We start from the raw sequence: 24,827 nt of genomic DNA, 5'->3' as shown, positions 1-24,827 counted from the left end.
AATTTCATACTAGTGTATACTAAAAAAAGCAAATAATTGATAAAATAAAACGTTTGTTTTTATTACAGTACAATTTGCTCTCTATTTATAAAATTTTAACATAAATTTTTATATGTGATCGAAGCCTTTTTAATATAAATTTATAGCTATGAATTTAGTAGGTGAAGTATCATGTTAAAATTATGATTGAAAAAAATAAAATAAAAATAAAAATAAAAATAAATGAACATAAATAGTTATTTTTTAAATTACAAATATTAAAATAGAGGTTTTGGAGCTAGCTTAAAATGAAAAAAATTGAAATTATAACGACCAAAATAAATATTTAAAAATATATAGACCAAATATTATTTATTTATTATTTTTGAGTAGATGGCCCAAATACTAATCAAACCAATAAAATAATATTTGATACATTAAATACGCCAACAAAACATTAACATAGACTTTTTAAAAATAATTAATTTTTTTTAATTCGGTTATTAAACAAACTGCTATAGCTTGAAGATCATTAGTCAACTGTTGCGCTATTTCATTTCATTGTGGACCAAAAAGATCCGGTGTTTTCACTTTCAGCCGATCCATCGCTAGGGTTTCGGCTTCATCAGCTCATTATTGTTCCGAACAATTGTCGACGGATTGGATAAAGAAGATCCAGAGGAATTCAATTTTCTTAGGTTATTTCTCTCTTTCCTAATCGTCACCTCTTCTTCTGCCTAATTTCTTCCTACTTTTCTTTACGTTTACTCATTTTCTTCTTACTTTTCGAGTCTGCAACACTATTTACTTGCAGGGATTTGCTTTCTGATTCATTATCCTTTTAGGAGTCTTCTTTTTCCTGTTGGGCGGTTTTGGGAAAGATTACGATTACTGGGCTTTCTTGTTATCCTGGTCTGAGCATTGAGCAAGTTAAGACTGGGGTTTGAGGAAGTTTTTTTTTTTTAAGGCTTTAAGTTGGGGGATAAGTCATTGCTTCTCAAATATCTGCTCTGTAGTTCACCTTTTTTTCTTGTTCTTCCTGCTTTTGGACCCCTTTGTGCTTGAATAACTCAAGGGGTGTTGATTTGAGCTTCAATTTGAGACTTCTGGTTGATTGGTTGAAGATTTGAGAGTGTTTGAAGCCGTGTATAATGTTTGGCAAGAGAGTGGTTGATTGAGGTTTGAATTTATATTCTAGATTTGTAGATTTGTCACGCCGAGGAAATCTGCTGGAGTTTGATCGATCCAGAGTTTTGGATTATGAGTATTTGATTGTGCTCGTGGTTGAGTTTTAAGCCTTTTTATTTTCTGGTTATGGATTACTCGAAGAACAAACAGAATGAGCACTTGGGCGTGAACAAAATGGGGAAGAATATAAAGAAAAGTCCACTGCACCAACCTAATTTTGGTAGCATTCCTTCTACACAACAGCCCCATCCTCAGCCTCAGCCTCAGCCTCAGCCTCAGCCTCAGGTTTACAACATCAACAAGAATGATTTTCGGAATATTGTTCAGCAGCTGACTGGTTCTTCCCAAGAGCCGTCTAGACCACCTCAAAATCCAGCCAAACAACAAAGCTTGAGACTGCAAAGGATACGACCTCCCCCATTAACACCTATCAATCGGCCCCATGTTCCACCTCCAGTACCCGTTTCCATGACCCCGCCACAGATTCCTTATTACAATGGCTTGATCAGGCCTGCACAACCACAATGTGATCAGTCATCAACAATGCTTCAGGGGCAGCCAGCATCCACACAACAAGCGCCTCAATTGATACCTGGAGACTCAATTTGGCCAAAGACTGCTGAGTCTCCAATATCTGCCTACATGCGTTATCTTCAAAGTTCAGCTATAGATTCCCCTTCGATAGGAAACCAGGCTCCACAAGCACAAGTTTCAGGTCAAGTTCAAAACCAAGTGGCTGCCTCTGGTTTACCGCCCAGGCCCGACCCACCCATTCCTGCCACTCATCCTAGTACAAGTTGTCCTGTGCCATCTCTTCCTAATTTTCCTCCCACCCAAGCAAACAGTCCTTCATTTTTTCCCTCTCCTACACAGTTTCATGTGCCCTCTCCTTCTGGTTACTTAAATTTGTTATCACCACAGTCACCTTATCCATTGCTTTCACCTGGAATGCGGTTTCCTCCACCACTGAGTCCTAATTTTGCATTTTCACCCATGGCCCAACCAGGGATTTTAGGTCCTGGGCCTCATCCTCCGCTTTCTCCTGGCCTTGTATTCCCATGGTCTCCATCAGGATTATTCCCCCTACTGAGTCCAAGATGGAGAGATTGGCAGTCCTAGTTTTCAGTGTATTATATTTTAAAGTGCCAAGCTTACCTTACCACTTCCTCACAGGAGATTGTAACATATAGAGGTGGTGGAAAAGGTCATTTTGGTTGTTTGCACTGTCTGTTGCTTATTTTACATTCTTTGTTTTGCTTTTGTCTACACCCCATTTTGCAGCTTGATCAGCTTATGGATCCTGTTTCAGCTACTTTACCCTCCTTTTGGAGGAAGAGAAAGAAAAAAGAAAGCATCAAGTAAAGAGGTTTTCATTAAGCAATGATCAATAGTTCAGGCCATTGGGCTTCATATTGAATGGAAAAGAGCTGTAGCACGAAAGTTAATCACAGAATGTCAAATATCAAGATACGTTATAGTTGAAGATTTCTTATCATGTTGTAGTTGTGGATTATTATGTAGGAAGTTTGGTTTCCTTTCATTTAATTCATTGAACTCATTTGTTGAAGGAACTGTGAAGTGGAGAAATCAGATATATACTGCATGTTGTTCTGTTCAAGGAAGTACATAGTTTGATCTACGAACTCTTTGCTGAGGAAGGTCGTTCCTTCTTACTGTTTAATACGAGTATGGATAATATTTATATTGATATGAAATTTTTGATGCAGGATTCAAGTTGCTTATAAAATTGTGGGTTATTTTGGGTGTTTCTTATGCAAATTTGAGCCTAGCTCAATTGGTTAAGTCACTATCTTTGATCAAAATATTATGAGTTCGAATCTCCACCTCAGCAAAAAAAGTGTCTCTTTCCTTTATATATTTCAATTCTCGCCCACCTAAAAACTATGGTCAAAATAAATCTTAAACACGATGAAGGTAACTAAAATCATGTCCATGACTTCAATTTTCATGATGTGTTATCCATTCTTCCCACCTTTCCTTTAAATAAAGATTCTATTGCAATTCAAAAAGGTATTTTATATGATTTCGATTTTGTAGCATTTTGTTCAGAGGATACAATAGTTTGTTTCGTTCAAAAAAGGTAAAGTACCTTCTATAATACTTTTCAATCTTATTCTTCAAAGTAATACCAAGTATCACTATCATATAAAGTCCATAGGGTTTCTTACTCTTATAATTTCTACGTACATTTTTTTTTTGGAAATTGACTCAAATGACCTTCAAAAGTTTGTGGAATGGTCAAATGACCCACCCTTTTAAAATGTGCCCAAATGACCCACGGGAATATTTAATTAATTAATTTTAAAAGGTAGCAAAATTACAGTACTACCTTTTTGTTCAGAAAACCAAACCATTTGTTTTACCTTTCCCCTTTCCTCGCCGTTTTCAGCCCAAATTCGTCTTCGCAGTCCCTTGGAATTTCTTCTTAATCTTTGTTTCTCTTGGCGATTGGTTTCCATTTTATGTGTGTTGAGGAGTTGAATGGTTGTTTATTTGCGTTGATTCAGTTTTTTGATATTTAGATGAACGAATACATGTATAATATTGCATCAATTTAGGTTTTTTTCTGTTGATTTTGTTTTCTGGTGTTCTTCTTTGTTTCGTTCCCTGTTTTTCTTCGATTTTTCATTTATGTTGGAATTGAGGTCTGTGGCTGCGGGAGTTTGATTTGAAATGTTTGAAGTGGTGTGGTGGGAGGTTGAAGATGAAAGAAGTATTTTCAATGAAGTGGGATGGACCTCGAGCGAGGTTGAAGAGATTTGAAACGTCGCTCAAGGTTTAGTAAGCTTCTGTCATTTTTCTCGGGTTCGACCTCGGGCGAGGTTGAGCCCGAGGTAATTAAAAGAGGCTGAACCTCAAGAAACCTCACTCGAGGTTGAGCTTCTTTCAATTACCTCGGGCTCCACCTCGCCCGAGGTCGAATCCGAGGTAATTGAAAGAGGCTCAACCGCGAGAAACCTCACTCGAGGTTGAGCCTCTTTCAATTACCTCTGGCTCAACCTCGCCCAAGATCGAATCCGAGAAAAATGACAAAGGCTTAGAAACCTCGAGGTTGCGTCAACTTTTTCTATCACCAACCGTTGACCTCGGCCGAGGTTCATCGTTTCTTATGAAACTCGGTCGGGAAACCATAACTCCCGCCCGAGGTTCATAGTCAACTTTAGCAGAATCATGCTGAGATATGAAACTAAATTTAAAAATGACATTTCAAAATCAAAGCAAACAAAACAGCAAAATTGCTTTTCAAAATGTAGTCCAATCTTAAGAAGAAATCAAAAACAACAAAATTAAAGACAATGGTTGTTGTGAATTAAATGATTCCCGGGCGGGAATTAATATGACCCCGGCCGAGGTTTTTTCCAGCGGTCATGTCTTATAATTAAGGGTATTTTGGTCATTTCATCTCATCTGACACATCATTAATGCTTAAAATAGGTCATTTGGGCACATTTAAAAAGGGTGGGTAATTTGAGCATTCCATAAACTTTTGAAGGTCATTTGAGTCAATTTCTCATTTTTTTTCCTTAATTAATTTCATTCTTGTTCCCATTTCCTCTCTCAAAAATCTCTAAAAAAATATTTTTTTTCTCACTTATTTCACTACACTTGCACACATTTTCCAACTAACCCTTTTCACACATTATTTCTCAACTATATTTCTTTATAGTTTATACGTACGTCTTCCAATTTTCTCTCAACTGACAAACCTAGGTTGATGGAAGAGTAGCTAACAAAGAGTGAAGGCAGTCTTCATCTTCTAACTTTGATTTAGGCACGGGAGAACAAACTCTCTCATGTCGTTTCTCCTTCTCAAAACTATCTTCCTTACAGGATCACAATTTGTATCAATTAAATAAATATAGACATCGAATAATGAAGGCATTTGTTCTTTATGGCCGCTTTTAGGTTTTATGATACCCCCACCCAACATCTATTGCTGGTTAGGGTGTTGTTACCTTCCACAGTTGAAATTATGATCTGATCTTTGGGAGCATGAAAAGCCTTTTGTTTTTTCCCACTCTAGCTATGTAGGCTTAGGCTCAGGGTAGCATGGGAATTAATTAGTTGTATATTTTTGTCAACTTGGCAACTTGCACCCACTCATAATTGGCCTTTGCCTCTTTCTTTCCTAGAAAAAGGGCCGCACTCTCATCATCATATCCCTCCACTCATGGGATTCCTAAACTTATCACACTTACCTTTCCAAAAACTACCGTCCATTTATTTACTCTCGATCGTAATCAAGGGATCGTTTTCACTCTTTTTAACCGTGTTTATCAAATCATTAGAATGTAATCAAATTGTAGGACCATCTCATTTCTTAAAAGGGTGTGATTTCATTACGCTCCTGCAATCCTATCAATCTCATTCTCATTCCTTATTCCGTAGGCTCTACTTATATATTATAATTAATTTACCACTTTTACTTTTTTCTCTCATCTATTAATTATACCCATACAATTTTCATTTTCTAATATATTTTTATAATTTGTTCTCCATTTATACTTTAATTTTTATGAGTTGATGTGATTTTATTATATAATATTATAAATTTATATTAAAATAGAAATTATTATTTTTAAATATTAGAATAATAAAATTTATATTAAATTAGGGTTGTTCAAATAAAAAATATTTTATTTTATGTAATCTTATTTTAATTACTCATCATTTATCCAATGTAATTTTATTTTAATTATTTGTTATTTATTAATATTAAATAAATTGTTACAATAAAAATATTTACTCTCAGTAATATAGTAATAAATTAAAATAAAATTTTATTATTATTGTAATTAAAAAATATTACCAAAATAATGTCTTTATAATTAGTTAAAAAGAAGAAAGGGATATACTATTAATTGCCATATATCATTCTGAATTCTGATTACGATTTCAGAAAATTTTTGGTAAATAACATCAAAGGAATAACATTCACATTTCCGATTGATTTTTATTCCGATTCATTCCCATTACAATTGTGGATAAATAAATGGGTATAATTTCACCCTTTGTTTTGTTATGCCTTCTCTTTAAATAAAAAGAAATTCATCCTATACCACGAACTCACTTGTTGGATGGTTATTCTTGATTAACACATTATACATGTCCTCTCTTGTATGATGAAGCGACGATTTGGAGATTTCACTTGTTTGAGTAATTTTGATCAATTGGGTTAAAATTTTGTTAAATTTTTAGCATGTTAATTATTGTCCCAACATTGGTTTCAATTATTAATTATTTTCTTTTGAATGGTTTCTATTTTGACTTTGCATTTATTTTGGAAACTTTTAATCCTATGTCCTAAGTCCTACCCAATTTTTGAGAAGTTCGTCAAATTTAATTACATCCGTGTGAAAACAATTAATTAATTCTTATTTAGTCAAACATTATCGACCCATCGGTAGTTTAAAAGGGAAAGATAGTCGATTAAATAAAATTAAGGTCATTACACAATGATTAAGAAAGTAGTCTTAGTTAAATTAATAGTTGATTATTGTCTAATCACTATGTAATCTAGTATCAGCTAACGTGTAGAACATTACTTTTCCTTTCTCAATTATCCTTTTCTATTGAGTTTGGCAACAACATAACTTTTAGATATTTTCAAATTACAGTTAATGATCAAATTGTATAAAAGTGCCCATTTGAGTATATCTCTTATTTCTGTGAAGAGATCGGAAGTTTAAATTCCTATTTAAAAAAAAAATCTCTCTTTATAAAAAAATAATAAAACAATTCCTTCTCACCCGAGCTTCATAGAGATATATATCAATTCTATTATTTTGGTTTTTCTTGAACCAAATGGATGAGGAAAAGAATGGCTTGATTGTGACAATTCAATAAAATTGATAATCTTATGCAATTTTTAAGTTTTTCCCTTTTTTTAATGGACAATTTGAAGTTAAATCAATTTTCCTTTGATGTGTTTATTCTTCAACTACATTGTTTGTGCAACAAATTCGTTCAAGGTTGTAATGGTTCAATGAAGGTGACTGAAATGAGTTTGAGTGTCACTTGACTAGGAGAGAAATCTTTACAAGAGAAGCAAACACTCTGACGTTTAAGTCAGTTTAAGTTTGATCTTAATATAAAGACTGAGTTAGAATGTGATATCTCATACAGGTTTGTTGAAGTGTTCTATTTATAGGTTGAGGATACAATAAGCTATCCAATAGGCGGTTGCTCATGTCGTCCTGAGAGTTAGTATGTAGACTACATAAGTTCGTGGATGGTTAGGACCTTCTGTCAAATGGATACTTTCCAGCATGATTTTATGGCTAAGTATGAAGGTCGACCCTCCATTAGATACTCTTCAAGGGGACTTGGTCATTCCAACCTTCTTCTATCCTTCACCCAGTAAAACTTTTTTTTTTTTTACCCACAACACATCAATTCAATCAATTAAAGAAAATCATTAAATTTAAAAATATTATATAAATTAATTATAGAAGCACATCAACCATAGCAAAAGAAATATGCAAAATCAATCTCATTCTATAACCTAAATTGGAGTATCTTATCATATGTTTAAGAAAGGACATTTTTTTAGTGCAACAACGGTCAGAGTGGGAAATCTAACCTTCAATCTCAAGAAATCTAATAAATCTAATATTTTAAAAGAGGTTTAAAAACTAGGGTTTCTAGAAGATACGTAAAAAGGACTATTATGTTTTGAAACTAGGATGCATCAATCCCCACCTCTATCTTCCTATTTTTTTCATAATAAATGAAACCAAAGATAGAATTTTGAGTAACTCTTTAATATAATCGACATCAAAGACATCTGGAAAATTATAGTCATGAGTTCCATTAGACGCACAATCAGATATTTATAATGACTTTACTTAACAATTCTCATGTCATATCTTTTGAAACTATTTATTGAATGGTATATTTACCTAATTTTGTTGTTTTAACTTTATTGTAATATAAATAACAAAAATATTGGAAAATCATACATTGATATATAAAAATTGAAAATCAAAAGAATAAAAAGATGGGATAGCAAATAATAAAACAATAATTAAGGTAGTTGGTTACCTAACTTAGGTTTCGAAGATGTTTAAGTTGAGAGGTGAAAGACTTAGTTTATGTGAATGATGAAACCTTATAATAGTGACAGTAATTTGATAGGGTAGCCCTATAGTAGAACCACTTCAAGAATATTGTGTGATTTGACCTAATAATAATAAAACCAACCCCTAATGCAAAATTGGTCAAAAATCCCAAGCTAAATATCTTCATATTATAAAAGGTCACAGACTTTGATTATGGACTTAAATTTTAACACGATGAATGTTGGTATAGAATGATCTTCTCAACCATATCTTTATTTTGATACCTGATTCATTACATATTTAATTAAAAGTAAACAAAGTGATAGTTACATACTATATTGTGACTGTTAATGAAAACTTAATAAATATGTTAAACAAGATGTATATAAAATAACTATATAGAAATTTCATTTTTTTACAAGGTTAGTCCTAAGAATAGACAAAGTATTACGATTAATCACGATTTCGACTTGTTATACTTCCTATGGAATTCGATATTAATTTTCACACCAATTTTATTATGGAAGATATAAACTTGGTTCCACGTTAATTATATTAGAGATATAATAGATTTTAGATCTGATAAGAACATCATCGTTCTAATATTAAACATTTAATGAAATATTAGAAGTTAATATATTATTAAACATCTTTCAAAATACATGTAATAATAGTGCAGTTTAAGATTGTTCCCAAATAGACTCTCAATGACCTATAATTTCGTTGTCTAAATACGTTATAGATTGTAAATATATTAATTTATATTGTAAGCAACATTATTAAATAAAATTAAATAGTAGGTTTGCCTAATTTCAACGCTATTATTGTTTATTATTATTAGAATAATCACTACTTCCAATTTTATATTTACATTATTATTTATTATTCTATATTAATTCTTATTAGTTAACTAAATTATTTAATGCAAACATTTTATACCAATTAAATTTAACAACTTAAAAAATACTTTTAACAAACATTATGATATCAATTCTAAATTTTTAAATTGATTAATTTAAGATATAATATAAACATCGATAACTAAATGACATAAAATAATTAAATATTGGATTTTATTTTCATTAATTTCTATTAACAAACCAATAACTGCTTCTATTAATCTCATGCGTGTCTAAAAGTGGAATAGTTAATATTTCAGATATTTAATATCTATCTTCATTGCATCAAATAAAAAGAGTTAAAATACAAGTTGGGTCCACGAATTTCTTGGAGTTGTCCAAACGAATCTTTAAATTAGAAAAAAAAAAAGTATATAATTATTTACTAAATTTGAAAGAATGTCTAATAAATTGCTAATTCCTAAAATTTTAAATGTCTAATAACAAGTCCCTTGACTTTCAAGATTATGCATAATAAGTTGTTAGAACTCGAAAAATATCTCATAAATCAAGGACCTTATTATACACAAATTTGATAAAGCTTAGTCATATAGAAATTAAAAATTCATAGATCTATTAGACAATTTAAACACAAAATTGAAATCAGCTTCTTGTAGGCTGAACTCTCCTCTATTTAGTTTAGGCTCCAAATTGTTTTTGGGTGGGGGTGTAGAACTTGTTTGCTAATATTTCCGTTTCTTATTTCTCGTTTAAAACATAAACCGTTCCTGTTTTTTGTTTCTATTTTTTAATAAACATTTCTAAAATTGTCAAATCGAGTCTAATTCAACGATAATCTGACATATATCAAATGGGCCTGGTTGATGGGCACAAAAGTTAAAGAAGGGAAGGTGTGAAAGGGTGGGGGTCAGGTGTATTTTAACATGAATCTGAAAGAGGAAATGGGAGTCCTACAAACTACAACTCCAATGGCATTTTTCCTTGGGAATTGCCTTTTTCAATGAACATGAACACAACATCAATCCTCTCTCTCTCTCTAGGAGACTGTACAGTGTTTGTGAGTGTATGGGCAATTTAGAGAGAGAGGGAGAGATTCTGAAAGGGGAAAGTTGCACATGCCCAACTGACACAACAACAAAATATTTAATTCTCACATTTCTAATTTCTAGGAAGAGGCCTCACAGCCCTGCTTTATGTCAAAAGGGTAACTTCTATGCCCATTTTAGACATCAATACCCATGGATTCCCAGTACCATGCTTCACAAACCAATCACTACACAATACACACACCAATTATAACAAAACTAAATCCCAAACACAATCAGATATATGTATGCTCCCAAATCTCACTCTTACTTGATTCCCAGTCCCATCATATGCATATGCTTATGCTTATTCAATTTCAGATCAATGAATTAATAAAGCAGATTAAAGAACACTGCTCAATACCCCTATCGCTTTCCTCTTGGAACTACAGGATATTTTAATGTTCTTCATACAACAACGGAAAATCGATCCATCATACTCACAGTCCCAACGCCACCCGGAGAAGAAAAAGAGAGAACAAAATCAAAAATCAAAGAGAGAAGAAGAAATTCAGAAATAATGCCTTCTCTTCTTTCCTTTCTTTAATAATTTTCTTTTTTCCTTCTTCCAGAATCTTTCTTTCGTTCTTTGTTTGTTTGTGAAATTAGTGTGGTGATTTGGATGTACCTGCGTCATCGACGGCCCGAGCCATTCCTTCGGTCACAGACGTAAGCTTCTGCAGATTCAATTTCACAACCGTGTCGGCGAATAGACGCGTATCCTCTTCCGTGTTCCCTTCCGGCACATCCACGATGTACGATTCCAAAACGACGGTCCAGATCTGATCATCGCGCTCCATCTCATGAACCGTCGTCACCGACCGGTAGTTACTCAACCGATGCTCGCCGCCGGTGATGGTGAATCCGGTGACGTATCGATCGTCGTCCAGTATGTCGAGCCTCTCTGTACTGGTGGCGGCGGGGAGTCCAGAGATTACATTCACGTCTCTCGTGCAACCTACGGCCATTGTGAAGTCTTCCGCGACGGCGCAGCTCTTGATGAAGTGCTTGTAAGTCTGCGGCTTATCGAAGCGGCGGATGACGGACCACACCACGTCGCGCGGGGCTCGGATTAGTTGGGAGAGCAGGGACGAGCATTGGCCGCCCCGGAGTTCGTAGGTGTGGAACTCTAGGATGAGGTGCTTCAACTCCTCGAACTCGTGCTGAGACAATCCAGCCGGCACGGCGAGGTGGTGGGCGGTGGTGGAAGATTGGGCGGCGGCGGCGTCGTGTTGGTGGTCGATTTCTGACTCTTCGCCCTTTTCCATTTCTGTTAAGAGCTCTTTTCCTCCTGCCAGGAAAATGTCGGGTTTTGGAAGGGGAGAGAGGACTTTTTTGTTCCCCTTTTTTTTTTAATTAAAATTTAAAAAATGAAATAAAATTAAAAAAGGAAATTTTATTTTTGAAAATTTTTTGGTTGGAGCGGAAAACGGTTGCGGGGTAAAAACGTCAAACTAAGAAATAAGCAGCATATTTTATTTTATTCAGAAAATATAATTCTCGAATACAACAATGACAAAAAGATCGAGAGATCAGGTGGAATTTACCTTTTGTGGGCGCAATAGGAATCCGACGGCCCATGCAGCACCAAAGTTGGCGGTGGACGATGGCCTTACTAGAGTTTGGCTCGAGTTTGATATACCAAAAAAGAAAAAAAAAATCTACATTTAATATGTTATTACATATGATCATATAATAAGACTCAACTGAGCTACCAATTTACTAACATCATAAATCATGAATATACAAATCAACTTAGCTACGAATTTATTAATCTCATTGATACATATAAGTTTTCTCTTATATTACACAACTTTCATAAATCATAAGTACACAAATCAAGCATAAGTTTCGTAACTTTAAGTTCTTGAAACCCTTTTTCTCACACAATTCAGACAAACATACTATACGAGTTCATGTTTGACATTACTTTAAAGATTCAAATTTAGATCAAGTTGATTTTGCAAAGAAAATTGGAGAGTTTGAACTAATATTTGTTAGTTAATGTCAATTTTAATTAATTGAAATAGAACAGTAGGAATAACAAGGGGATTTATAATTTTTTTTTTGTATAATAGTTTGAAAATATGAAAGATCGAACCTCTGACTTCAAATGAAGAAATATGTGCGAATTATCGTTGAATTAAGATCATGTTCACAAGGAATTTATAATTATTAAGGTTGATTGATGTCTTTATATTTATATTAGGTTTTGAAACTTACAATTAGAATAATGGGGAAAACCATATTAATTATAAATAATTATGTCCCTTTTCTTTGCATTAAAAAATAAATTGTTTTTGTCACCAAATTAAAAGAAAATAAAAAATGACGTGGGGGGAAAAGGAATGAATGAGGTCGAAGTTTGCGTGGTTCCCTCATTGGAAAAGACAGTAAAACGTCAGTATCATATGCCACGTTTTTTCCAGCTAATCAAATTAATTAATCTATTCTCTCAAAAAAAAAAAAAATCAATCTATTTCCATTTTCTAAGCATATCCACAATATATTACCATTTTTCTTTTTTTATTTTTTCTCCCATAACTTACTTAATCATGATATTCATAAATTTTGTCCTCATACTTTAAGTATTATATATTTTTTTATTTTAGAAAATTTAAACCAGATTCATAGACTTTGAATAAACATTGACGTGAGATTCCATAATTTAGATAAATTTTGGATGAAGTAATATGATGTGATAGCTAATTGCATGAAATACAAAATTGATAAATGATAATATGGATATCACAAATTGATGATTATACTTTAATCCTGAATTTAACTTATCTCTTATCTCAATTTCTAGTTCTAAAATTGTTTTGTACCTTACCTAATGTTCATAATTAAGGGATAAAATTTTACTAATTGTAGAATAAAAACATCACCTTTTTTGAAGGAGTGTTGTTTGAAGAGGAACAATTAAAAAATGAAGAAAAGTTACAAATCTAACTTTGCTTCGTATATTATATTTAGTCTCTAAATTTTCAAATATCTTACCTTAATTTATCCATATTGTATATAACATTAATTCAATGATTGCTATCAATTCTTTTTTAAATTATTTAGTAGAAAATTTGTTACATGCTCTCTTTTTATTTGTTTATTTGATTTTTTTTATTTGATGAACAAGTAGTCAAGTAAACAAATGTTAGAAACAACTTAACAAGAACAAGTATTCCAATTTTAGAAACATAATTTTCCTTTTTTTTTTAAATAAAATATTAGAATGACTTTTCACACAAAATTAGAAATTAAAGTTAATATTAGAAGAAGAAATAATTAAAAATAGTATTCAAATTTTAGAAAAAAAAAAAGTAAAACAGAATGAGTGGTAAAAAAAATAAAAATAGTGAATTTAAGGATCAAAATAAGGTATAAAACCATTATGAAAAAAGAAAATAAGGTCTCAATGTGGACATGAAGCATCCAGCTGATATCTTCAAGTCAGCTCACCCATGACTTGTCTGCTTCCCCCACTTCATTAATTAATTAATTAATCAATATACTTAAAATAAATCAATAAAATCTATTAATTAATTAATTAATCAATCAAAAATAAATCAATAAAATCTTGTCGTACCCTCCGCTAAGTTTTTTTTTTTTAAATATGATAGGGGAAGTGTAGATTCCAATTCACTATTTTTTAGTTGAAGATAGGTGTCTTAATAAAACTATGCTTCAATTGACCATTTTTCTAGAATTTAATTTAATTTTGTTAGTTTGATTATTAATCGGTTAGCGGGACATTATGTTGGATAATTTTAGTTTCAAACCTTTTGATTTTTAATATTTAAATATTATTTTTATGAATAAAATATTTGTTTAGTTGACTCAATAATGCTGTTTGTTTTCTTTTGTTTTAAATTCAAAAGAAAAGAAAAACATTAATAATGCTATTTGTTTAATGGTGAGAACTTGGTCTAAGAGAATAATAATATTCTAGAGACAATCAATAATTTAAACAAAGAAAAATAAATTCTTTGCTATTTATTATCCCATTTACTTTCTTTACTAAATGAAGTTAAATCTTTTACAAAAGTTTTGCAACCATGAATTACTCACAATAAATTAAAATTTTAATGAATATGCCAATGTTGCTATCGATACTGTCTCGAGCCAGGTCAGATTTTTTTATTATAAGTGACAATCAATCCTAAGTATAGTTATCCTACCTAATAGAAATCTGTGAAATGAGGAGAGAAATCATTTAGTATAACACAATACTACAGAAAATCATAGGAAAGAAACATACAATATTAAATATTATAATCATATAAATGGCCATGTATTTAGCTTAAGCTTTACAAACATATCCATCATTAGTTATCAAATCCTATTCAATTAAACATAATTTTTTTAATACAATAAATTGGGGTATGAAGTATAGAAATATGTGTCAATTCCCGTTGCAAGTCATGTTCTCGTCGGCATATATGATTTATAATATTTAAAAGACGAAAAATAATTACTTTTGCTCTAATCGTTGTAATGCCAAATATAATATTTTTGTCGTTAAATCGTGATTGTAATTCATTTTAGTCCTGGCATCAAATCTTCTACTTGCATATTCTTAAAAAAAAAATCATATATTTGCATTGACAAAAATCTTAAAACATGATTTTTTTAGTTCAAGCAAGGTGAGAATGATGATTTTTTTAGTACAACATGTGAAGTGGGAGATCGAACTCACAAAATTATCACTGAGCTATACTCACTTTATCGGGAGGGTGATCTAACTTTATATATATATATATATATATATATATAACAAAATGATATTTTATACAAAATTCACATGACCATATTTTTGGGAATTTGTGGGCACCATACCATCTTTAATTTTCCTTTGAGTGAAAGGCATAAAGACCATTAAGAAGTTGGAATAATAAATGCTTCCAAAGTTGGCCCCAAATCAGTATGAGACATAATCACAGTACCACACCCTGCACTCATTCATCATTCACATTTTCACATTATATAATATTTTATTTTCCATTTTCAGAACAGATCACAAATCATGCCACTACCCAAATTTCTGCATCTCACTTTATGCCCATAAATTATATTCAGTAACAGCTATAAAATCCTACTTTTTGAAACATATGATGGTGAATTTTTGTTGGAAAAAGAGGGTGAGAAGGAAGGAAAAGGAACCAAGAATTTTAGCAACCAAACATCCTCAAGTGTGGCCATTTGGGAGGAGGAATCCCTTTCTTCACATTTTTGCAAGATCCTCCTTCATCCTTTGATCCACTTCTTGTCTTACCAAGTTGCCCTTTTGAAGGACTGGGTTGCTTCTTTTTCTGTTGATGTCTTTGAGGCTTCTCCTATATCCAATAAAAAGAGAGTAAAAAGGGGATCAAATGTAACACATTGAATCATTTGAAATGCTATTTATGGTAAAGCTTGGGTTCTAAAGAGTATGAAAAGACAGGCCAAATCATCAGTTGTATACTGTAGATGTTGAATCCACACCCTCGGTTTTTCTCACCCCGGTACGACGACACCATGAGGACTGTACTGATGTTCGGCGTCGTCGTGAATTCAGGATCTGATTAATTAGGAAGGATGAGGCTTTTCTATGCCAATTAAGAGTTTAACTTATATGTGTATATGAACCGCATTCTAGGCAAAGAGCTCACTATCAGTGTCAAGTATCAATATTCCACTAGCAGCAAAATATTCAATGGCTTAAAGGACATAAACTTGACAGAAAAATTTTTCAAGAGACAGAAAAAAAGGGCAAAGGCATAATGCTTAATTGATCATCCTCTCCCAAGTTGAGGCAAAAGAATAATTACCAGTGAAACACCATGTTCATTTAGGCTCGGTACGACAACGATTTCATTTTCACAATTTTCCCCCTTTCTTTAGAACTACTTTTTTGTAGTTAGTAAAAAGTAGATGACAAAACAAAGCAACGTATCTGTTTATAAGCCTCATTCCTAGATACACAAAACTAAAAATAAAATGGTTATCACGCAGAGTTCTAAAATTCTTGGTTACTATCTTCGGAAATCTTTGTGTGGTAGCAATTATTCATACTCGTGGGTGTTTTTTACCTGGACTTGGGAAATTTGTGAGGTTCCTCCATGGCTTGGGTAGTGGAATGTGGGATATGAAGAAGAAGGTTCCCCTCTGCAAAACTGTTTTGGAGAAGAAGAAGAACTAATCTCCACAGATGCTTCTGTTGAAGTGAATGATGAAGGATTTGTGGAGCTTCCTGAATCCATCTTTAAGCATAGCTGCGGTTCAACAATAACACACAACAAATAATTATAAACTTTGGGGAAATTAGCTGCTAGATGATGATTATGACCTATTAAGACTCTCAAAAGTTTTCCGACTTATATTTAACCACATTCAATCTTTTCGACATATGCTCAACGATATACTCCTCTTCGAGTATTGAGGACACAAATCTCAATACTCAACTACTAATATGAAACAAGGAGAAATAATATTGAAAAACTTTCAATTCAAGATTTTTTGGTAGATAAAAAATTTTAACTTTATTCTCGAACGCTGCTACTCACTTGTAGGTTGACATGGACAGATTTGAATTGGGATTCATTGCACTTTTAAAGCATAAAAAGGATGAGAAAATCAACTTGTACCTTGTTTCTTTATGCAAAGTTATGGAGGGGATGGGGGAAAATGAAGTGGAATTTATAAAAAAAGAAAAAGAAAAAGGGGGGTTTGAGGAATATTTGAACCTGAAAAAGTCTATGCTCAAGAGCTGCCACACGATCCAACAATGAACCTTTAAAGTAAGTATCTTTTAGTGCAACATCCAACGATACGCATCTCCTTTCCAAGCTCTGTTTTCTCTCCAAGTACTTCATCTATGGAAATTTAACCACAACCCCACATCAAAGAATTAACAAAAAGAGAAGAGAAGCCAATTTTGCTCTAAAACAGATAGAAGCTTACAACAAAATCCAAATGATCCAATCTAGAAAGAAGGGTCATGGAGGAAGAGGAGGAATGTTGTGGCTGATGGGACAACTTTGCATCATCTTCCATTGGATGAGAGCTCTTAGTGTCTTGGCTATGGAGGAATTAGCATCTTCTTTTTAGTTGTTTTCAGGACTTTTTAGCTCAAAACCGTTATGTGTTTCCCACTTTTTTCTGTTACTGAGAATACCAAGTCAAGCGCTGATCTGTTTTGCAGAGAGTGTCAGGGCAGAGGGCTCAAAAATCAAGCAGCCCACGAAGAGCTTTGATTAGGCTGATCCAGCTCCATGCCCACTCATTTTCAAGGTCCAATTAATGGAATTGGACCATTTCCAATCATCTTTTTTTTTTTTTTTTGAAAAAAAGGGCTTTGGTTGAAGTTTGATAGGTCATCTAAATTCTATCAGGTCTGAGTATGGGCATGATAATGATGTCTCTCTTGTTTTTTTTTTTTCCCTTCTCATAAGCTCCAAATCAAAAGATGGGGTTTGATTGAATTCGGTAGGGAGGAAAAATACAAGGATAAGTCCATAAGAAAATGAGATTTCCAACTTCGTCTGGATGGATGGGCTTGATTGTAACTTCACCACTTCAGAATTTTCTGGTTTTTCTAATCCCTTTCTTTTGAGCTCAAAATGTTTGGGGGAAAATTCCAACTCTTCTCAACTTCTTGTGTTGGATGGTATATGACTTAACTAGTTAGTTATGATTGGATTTAAGTACTTTCTTTAAAATTTTAATGTTAAATATTTGTTATAGGGTGATTTTGAAATGACCAAAATCACATTTTCATTGACAAAATCACTTCTTTCTTATTGATCGTGTTTGAAAAATTAAAAAAATATCACGATGGTAATTTTGAAAAATCAATTATACTTAAATCTCTTTTTTCGTCTCTAACATCAAAGTGTCTTTTTACAAACGCATCCTAAATCAAAGTTGAGCAATAAAAATCAATAGAAATTACTAATTTCAAATAAGAAGGGACGAGAATCAAAATTTTCACTCTCCATAGTGTTTACCAAATTGTAAGAATGGAATCAAATGGTTGGATGATCTCCATGATCACATTCATCTTCTACAACTTTATCAATTCCATTCTCATGGCTTATTTGGTGGGCACCACATATTTACTATAATTACTTTAAACTTTTATCATTTTTCTCTCCTTTATTAATAACGCCCATAACTTTTTTAATTAATTGTTTTATACTTTTATTATATCTTTTTCATTCCTAATAATTTTTCTTCTAATAAAAATTTATACAAATTTTTTTAGTTGATGTGTTTTTATTATAAAATATTATAAATTTATATTCAATTTTTTATTTTTTGAAATTTACTTTGTTTATATTAATTAATATGTCAATGATTTTTTAAAATAGAATTAATTATTAAATATTAGAATAATAAAATTTAATACTATTTTATATTAAATGATGGTTGTTATAATAAAAAAGTAATTTTGTTAATGTAATTTTATTTTAATTATTCATTATTTATTAATATCAAATAAATGGTTATAATAAAAAATATTTACTTTTTTCTAAAAATAATATAATAATAAAATAAATTAAAATTCATTATTATTATAATTAAAAAAAATTAATAGAGTAATGTATTTATAATTAATTAGAAGAAAAAAAAAAGTGTATACCACCAATATGGATATAATTTCAATTTTGATTCTAGACAATTTTAGTAAATAACATCGATGTAATTCTGATTTCGATTTCAGAAAGTTTTTAGTAATAATATTCTCTATCTATTCCGATTGATTTTCCTTTGGATTCATTCTTGTTCCAATTCAGGTAAGTAAACAACGTCTCATTTTGTACTCACCGTTTACCTTCTGGAATCACGAACCTCCAAATTTTCCCAACAAATAACAATCAAATGAAAACGCCAACGAAGGAAGTTTAATTTCTCTGAGTACCCAAGTCAAATTACCGCAGAAGGAAAGGGGAAAAAGAGACCAATGCTTGAGGAGGCTACGTTGGATTGCCACAATGGCTTTTCCTATAAGCCATGGGATACCGTATAACCAATAATATGCATTAAGAAGCAGAACAAAACAAGAATTTCCAAAAGAATTTTTTTAACCTAAACTTGATCTGGTGATCTCGTATACCAAGAAGCAAGCTGCATTAGCTGGAACACTACGAACAATGGCAGGTCCAAATCCTTTGTATAGGCCTTTAGCTCCTTCTAAGGCCATGATTTTTCTGAAGGCATCCATAGAACCAGAGAACTTTGGATTTTTGTAATCATCCACCTGAATCACACTCTTGATAACATCAGTTGGATAGACGGCTAGCCAGAAGGCAGCTCCAGCTACACCCCCTGCTACCATCAGAGAGCCTCTTCCTAGATTAGAAGTGTCTCGACCTCCTGCAAAGTGCTGTTTTAGCAGTTCATATACACCAAACGCCACAGCGTTTCCGGGAACTTCTCGTGCCATAGTTGGAATCAAGCCTTTAAAAAGACCCTTCACTCCACTCGACTGGAGAACATGCTTGGCTACATCAACTGGACCGCCATACTTCACTGCCACACCAACAGAAGAGGATGTTGCCAATGCACTCTGAGCTTGCAGTCTATTCTTTAACAAGAAAAGATGAAGGTTGTAATGTCTAATGAGCTTTCTCATTGTTGGCAAGTTAAATAATTTGCAAACGTTAACTAAGTAACATCTAATAACATACCTGTCTCCTACTATTTGGCATCCTTTCAATATAAAGAGGTTGCCAAAGTAAACTCATTAGAGAAGAAAAATGCCTATATAGATATAGCCGTAGTTTAATTTCCCTTCCCACCCATGCACTAGATGAGAAACCAACAAAGGCAACAGTAGTCAAGAACCAAGACAATGTGCGACAACCCAAATGCAGTTTGTTTGAGTTATCAGGAACAAGATGCGGATCATATGTTGGGTCTTATTTGTCTCTGTTTCTATATTAGGATAAAAGTGCCTTTCACTGTGAGTTTTCTAAACTTGTAACTCTAGGCATAATTTGATATTTGAGGATCACAAACTTCAGGATTTTCAAGGAAAGGTTGTAGTTGTACAAACCTGCACTTGATCAACTCAGTGGGACAAGCTAGAAGAGACACAGCAACGCCAGCCCCAGCCCCACAAACCATTTGTTGGTTAACTTGAAGGGAGGCACCAGGATAAGGCCTAAAGAAGGACTCTATTTGTCCCCTTACAGTGAAGAGAACGGCATTTAATGCAGCAACCGTAGCCAATGGAGCTCCCATACCTTTGTACAATCCTCTTGGGCCTTCTGAAGCTAAAGTTTGTCTGACAGCATCAATTGCTCCAGAATACTTGGGAAGTTGGCCAGGAAGTGGGGCGGGTTGGCTTTGAAGCTTGACCTTTATTGTATCAAATGGGTGCCCACATATCAATTGAGCTGCTCCCCCAGCAGTCCCAGCAGCAAGATCCTTCGCCACATCTCCCATATGAATGATAAACTCTCTGCACTCTTTCAAGTTCTTCAGCAACCTGTAATGTTATTATAACAGTCAAACATCTCTTTCCAAGTAGATACAGGAACTGCATTGAAAATCAAACCAAGAAGGAACAGATGATATTGTGAAACAGCTCTAAGCATTTTCTTTATAATATAAGAAATGAATGCACACCTCTGAATACGTTAAGTTCACTTCACTAAATTATCAAAATGGGATATCATGAACACCATAAACCATGGAAAATTAGGCCGAATATTTTATCTCTTCTTTTAATAGTATAGCAATTAGCTTTTGTAATATGCTTGGCCAAGAAAAAGTAGCCAGCAGAGTTGAGATGATCTAAGTATAAGCAGTTAGAGGAAAGACTAAAGCGCTTCAATGGAAATCAATATCAGGACATCATCCAAAGTTTATTTTCATTGAGGTAAAATCTCGAGTTGAATTTACCAGATGTTGCAGAAAGAGTTCTCTTGGTATAATGCAGATGAGCAGCCTCAAACTTAATCCAAGTTACACTTAGAGATTGTTTTAACAGCAAAATAGTTACAATAATTTTATTTTAAAAATGTTTCAAAGAAAGATAGATCTCTAACCAAATTCAGAAATCATAAACTTGCAATCAAACCCAAGGTTAAAAAACTCAGATTTGTGTTCTTCATGATTATCATAGAGCGGAGAAGACTTTGGAAGACAAAGGCACCATAGTACAACTTCAGTGGTCTGAGCATTTCTTTGTAGGAACAGGAAGTCTAATGGTGATAAGAAGCAAAATTTTCTTCTTTTTCATGCATATATGAAAAAGTGTCCAGTGTTTACAAGCAAACTCACATGACAGACAATTAAGCCAAGAACAATGAAGGAAGAGTAAAGGAAAGAACAACAACGAGAAGGTTATTAGCTATAGTTATAACCTATAAGCAGCACCCGTGATCTAGCTACATCCACTAAACAGCACCACCCTTGTATACAACTTTCAAAGTTAACTCAAAATACAAACTTAGGGCCAAGATTCGCAGCCATTCTTCTCTCCTTCTTCTTAAACTATATATATCAAATACCATACATATTCCTACCTAACAGAGAAGATATCAATAAGGATCACGTATTGTCATCTTACCATCAAGTTAGAAATTACCATGGTCATAAATCATAATAGCAGAATTACGACTAGATTGCACAAAATATTAATCTACACTGTCAAGTTTGTCAGAATTTCAGCCTCATCTAGCATGCAGACTGCGATGAAAAATTCCTGTCGTTTATTCCTTAGTCGAAGAGCCTAGGCTCGCACTGAAATAATTTTTAAAACGCCATTGTTTCTTCAGATAAAAGTATTAAATCGTAACACGCAATCTCCAGCATAACAGAGCAACCATCCACTAAGTACTTTGTTAAACTACGTAGACATCCGCTGAGAAATACAAGTTCTGACCTAGTCGATCACTAAACCGTCTCCTCATTTCCATGGAAACTGCTTCTAACCCCAACAACCAGCTCAAACGATGCAACTAGCACAAAAATGGCAATCTAAACCACAAATTCTGAAGGAATATGGCCGAAAAGATCGCTTATGATCACGAACTTCAATGTGCGTAACTTTCAAATAGTTGATCAGAGGAATCGAAAAGCATTCATTGAGAAACGAGTGAGTAGGGGAAACCAAAACTTCATCAAGATCCGCCTCGCAGTGAGACTGGAGCTGTGTAAAACACGAACATGCGAGAGGCCAAACAAACAGCAAAAGAAACAGACAAAATATAGTTCAAACTCTTTCGGCTTATAGAATCAACGAAATCTCGTACTTGAACTTGAACGGAAACAGAGCCACATTCGAAAACATTCAAGGGAAAGAGAATAGGAATCCGTAAATCTCACCGGAATCCGAAGTGACCTAGATCAGAAATGAGACACCCCACGAGACACGGAATTGCATTTGCCTTCGACTTCTGCTCCCGGCGGCTGTCTTCTCCTTGTTCGCCCCTTTTTAATAGCAAAAAAAAAAAAAAAAAAAAGCGAATGGACTTAATTTTGACTCGCTCTTTTGAAAAATAAAGTCTAAAAGACTTTCTGACGCAGAGATCAAAAAGAATTTGTACGCTACTTCATCTGGGTACTACTGGGCATGCGAGCCCCGTCAGCACCCACAGATCAAAACCCAATAAAAAATATATATACACACATAAATTCATCTTTTCCATTTACTTCGAAAAGCATAATTTCATTACAAATAGATAATTCTATTATGGTCTCTCCTCAGAACAAAGGTGTCATAGGTCTGAATCCTGCCACCTTTTCTTTCCTTGATTTTCCATGATGCCCTTTTGTTTTTTTGTTTTGTTTGGTTTTTTTTTCCAACTTCTTAAAATATATATATAAACACTGTAAAATGAAAAATTAAGACTTTTGAATCTCTAATGTACCCACATCTTTAATTAATTGGTTTTTTTTTTCTTTCTGAGGCTCGTCAAACTTGAGATAAATTAGCCTAATCAAATCTTGTTCTTCATTTTCTTCTCGGTCTTATCTATGGAGCTCTCTCCCTCTTAAAGATTTATAGGAACTCGAGTCTTATTTCCTCTTATTCGAGTTATGGATCCAATTGAATTTCGCAACGTATCCAAATCTGTTCCGGTTCGGTTCCACCTTCTTTCTTCACTTCTTCTTATTTCTTTGCTTTTCCTTCGGCTTCTTTTTCTCTTTTTTGTTTTTGTTTTTCCATTTCTTCAGCTTTTATACTTCTAAACAAAAACATTGCGTTTGCAGTTTGCACGAATAATACTGTTGTAATAAAATAATTTAGAAGATAATTTTATTTGATCCACATCAATTTAAATTTATTATTGTGTCATTATCTCTAAAAGAATAAGAAAAAATAAGTGTTGCAATCCCCACCTTAAAACTTTAGAAATAGTAAAACTTTTTACATTCTCATAAAAATTTGTTTGAGAATCCTTAAAAATTGAAAAAAAAAAGAAAGAGAAAAATGGTATTCCACGTGTGCCCAATAAATTATAGAAGGGTTTTTTTAAATAAAAAATTCTATAAAATTTTAACGACATATTTAATAGTTGATTTTGTGCATTAATCCAACTTAATTTCATAAAAATTTTGATTTCCATTAAATTAATGAAAATTTGGAGTTTTTTTTTACCTTATATATTAATTTCCCTATAGTGGGTAAATTAGAGAAAATTGATAAGAGAGTACAAATTGCACTACTCTAAATTTAAGGTCTAATTTTGTAAGATTGAAAATTTATGGTGAAAATTGATATAGCTTGTCAAGTTTATGTGTGAAATTCGATTTTCTCATAAAAATAATTTCTACATTTTTGTTATATTACGTTATGTTTGAACTTTTTTTTATTTTACTATTATTATTATTATTATTATTTTGCCCTTATATATCTTTGTATAATTTTATAGAAGATAATTATAGGGAAATTAATATAACCCATAGATTTTACCTTAGATGTAACCCCACACAAATGAACGCAAAAATAAATTTTTTTGAAACAATCATTTTGCATATTTTCCTTATGGACTACAATTCATTAATATACTAAAAAAATTATTTTAAAAAAAATCTAAAAAAATTATTTTTTTAATTAATTTTCCGACATGGTGGACTCAAACTTAGATCTTGGATATCAAGACTCAGACCTCATACCATTATGCCAACACCGTAGGTATTGGTTCAATAAGAGGGAGTCGCAATATAAATGTGGTAGTTATGAATATATGTTTCTTTTTTGAAGTGTGTTATGAATATAATTAATATGCATAGTTAGGTACTATATTTTTTTTTAATTTCTCTCTTAGGAATCTAATGATGTAAAATCAAAATTGTTTGGTACAACTTACGACTATACTGGATAATATTGTGAAGAGAAGAGAGATAAGAATGCTATTTTAATAAGAAATTGAAAAAAATGATATCAACCGAGCCTAATTTAATTGATTGAGGTAGAAAAAAAAGGGAGTCAGAATGATATCGAACATTTTTTTTCTTCCAAATTAGAAACAAAAATAGGAAACTAACAAATCAGAATTATATCAAATAAGAACTCTCGTGTGTGTGTGTGTGTATATAAATAATGTGTGTGATTTGTAATGTTTTTAAAAATTAAAATTATTGAAATTACGTACATACGATTTCCTTTTTTAGATTTACGTACATAGCAAAAGTTTTTACTT

The 24,827-nt window shown here is 32.6% G+C and overlaps 4 protein-coding genes across 5 annotated transcripts; 1 reads left to right on the top strand and 3 right to left on the bottom strand.

The window, feature by feature from the left end:
• The first annotated feature begins 509 nt into the window (after positions 1–509).
• LOC111026069 (protein HAIKU1) lies at positions 510–2,785 on the top strand. Its single transcript, XM_022304038.2, has 2 exons — positions 510–677; positions 794–2,785. The coding sequence occupies exon 2, from the start codon at positions 1,294–1,296 to the stop codon at positions 2,284–2,286; it is 993 nt and encodes a 330-aa protein (XP_022159730.1). The 5' UTR covers positions 510–677; positions 794–1,293; the 3' UTR covers positions 2,287–2,785.
• Positions 2,786–10,402: 7,617 nt separating this feature from the next.
• On the bottom strand, positions 10,403–11,551 carry PYL1 (PYR1-like 1). The gene has a single exon (XM_022300901.2). It carries the CDS (start codon positions 11,460–11,462, stop codon positions 10,800–10,802), a length of 663 nt encoding a protein of 220 aa, XP_022156593.1. The 5' UTR covers positions 11,463–11,551; the 3' UTR covers positions 10,403–10,799.
• A 3,566-nt stretch (positions 11,552–15,117) lies between these two features.
• On the bottom strand, positions 15,118–17,680 carry MSP2 (microspore-specific promoter 2). The gene is made up of 4 exons (XM_022304018.2): positions 17,131–17,680; positions 16,914–17,042; positions 16,260–16,442; positions 15,118–15,524 (listed from the first exon to the last, which is right to left on the bottom strand). Exons 1-4 carry the CDS (start codon positions 17,221–17,223, stop codon positions 15,360–15,362), a joined length of 570 nt encoding a protein of 189 aa, XP_022159710.1. The 5' UTR covers positions 17,224–17,680; the 3' UTR covers positions 15,118–15,359.
• Positions 17,681–19,051: 1,371 nt separating this feature from the next.
• On the bottom strand, positions 19,052–22,885 carry LOC111026074 (mitochondrial carnitine/acylcarnitine carrier-like protein). Of its 2 annotated transcripts, XM_088126079.1 has the most exons (4): positions 22,507–22,885; positions 22,064–22,330; positions 20,228–20,662; positions 19,052–19,751 (listed from the first exon to the last, which is right to left on the bottom strand). In XM_088126079.1, the coding sequence occupies exons 3-4, from the start codon at positions 20,617–20,619 to the stop codon at positions 19,253–19,255; spliced, it is 891 nt and encodes a 296-aa protein (XP_087982205.1). In that variant the 5' UTR covers positions 20,620–20,662; positions 22,064–22,330; positions 22,507–22,885; the 3' UTR covers positions 19,052–19,252. The 2 variants fall into 2 exon arrangements, with proteins under 2 accessions (XP_087982205.1, XP_087982204.1); XM_088126078.1 differs by lacking the exon at positions 22,064–22,330 and having other exon boundaries at positions 22,507–22,881.
• Between the last annotated feature and the right edge of the window lie 1,942 nt (positions 22,886–24,827).

This window comes from Momordica charantia, assembly GCF_013281855.1.
Source record: "Momordica charantia cultivar OHB3-1 chromosome 6 unlocalized genomic scaffold, Mcharantia_2.0 BLBB01000006.1, whole genome shotgun sequence".
NCBI lineage: Eukaryota > Viridiplantae > Streptophyta > Magnoliopsida > Cucurbitales > Cucurbitaceae > Momordica > Momordica charantia.
This window is presented reverse-complemented; position numbering and strand designations above follow the sequence as displayed.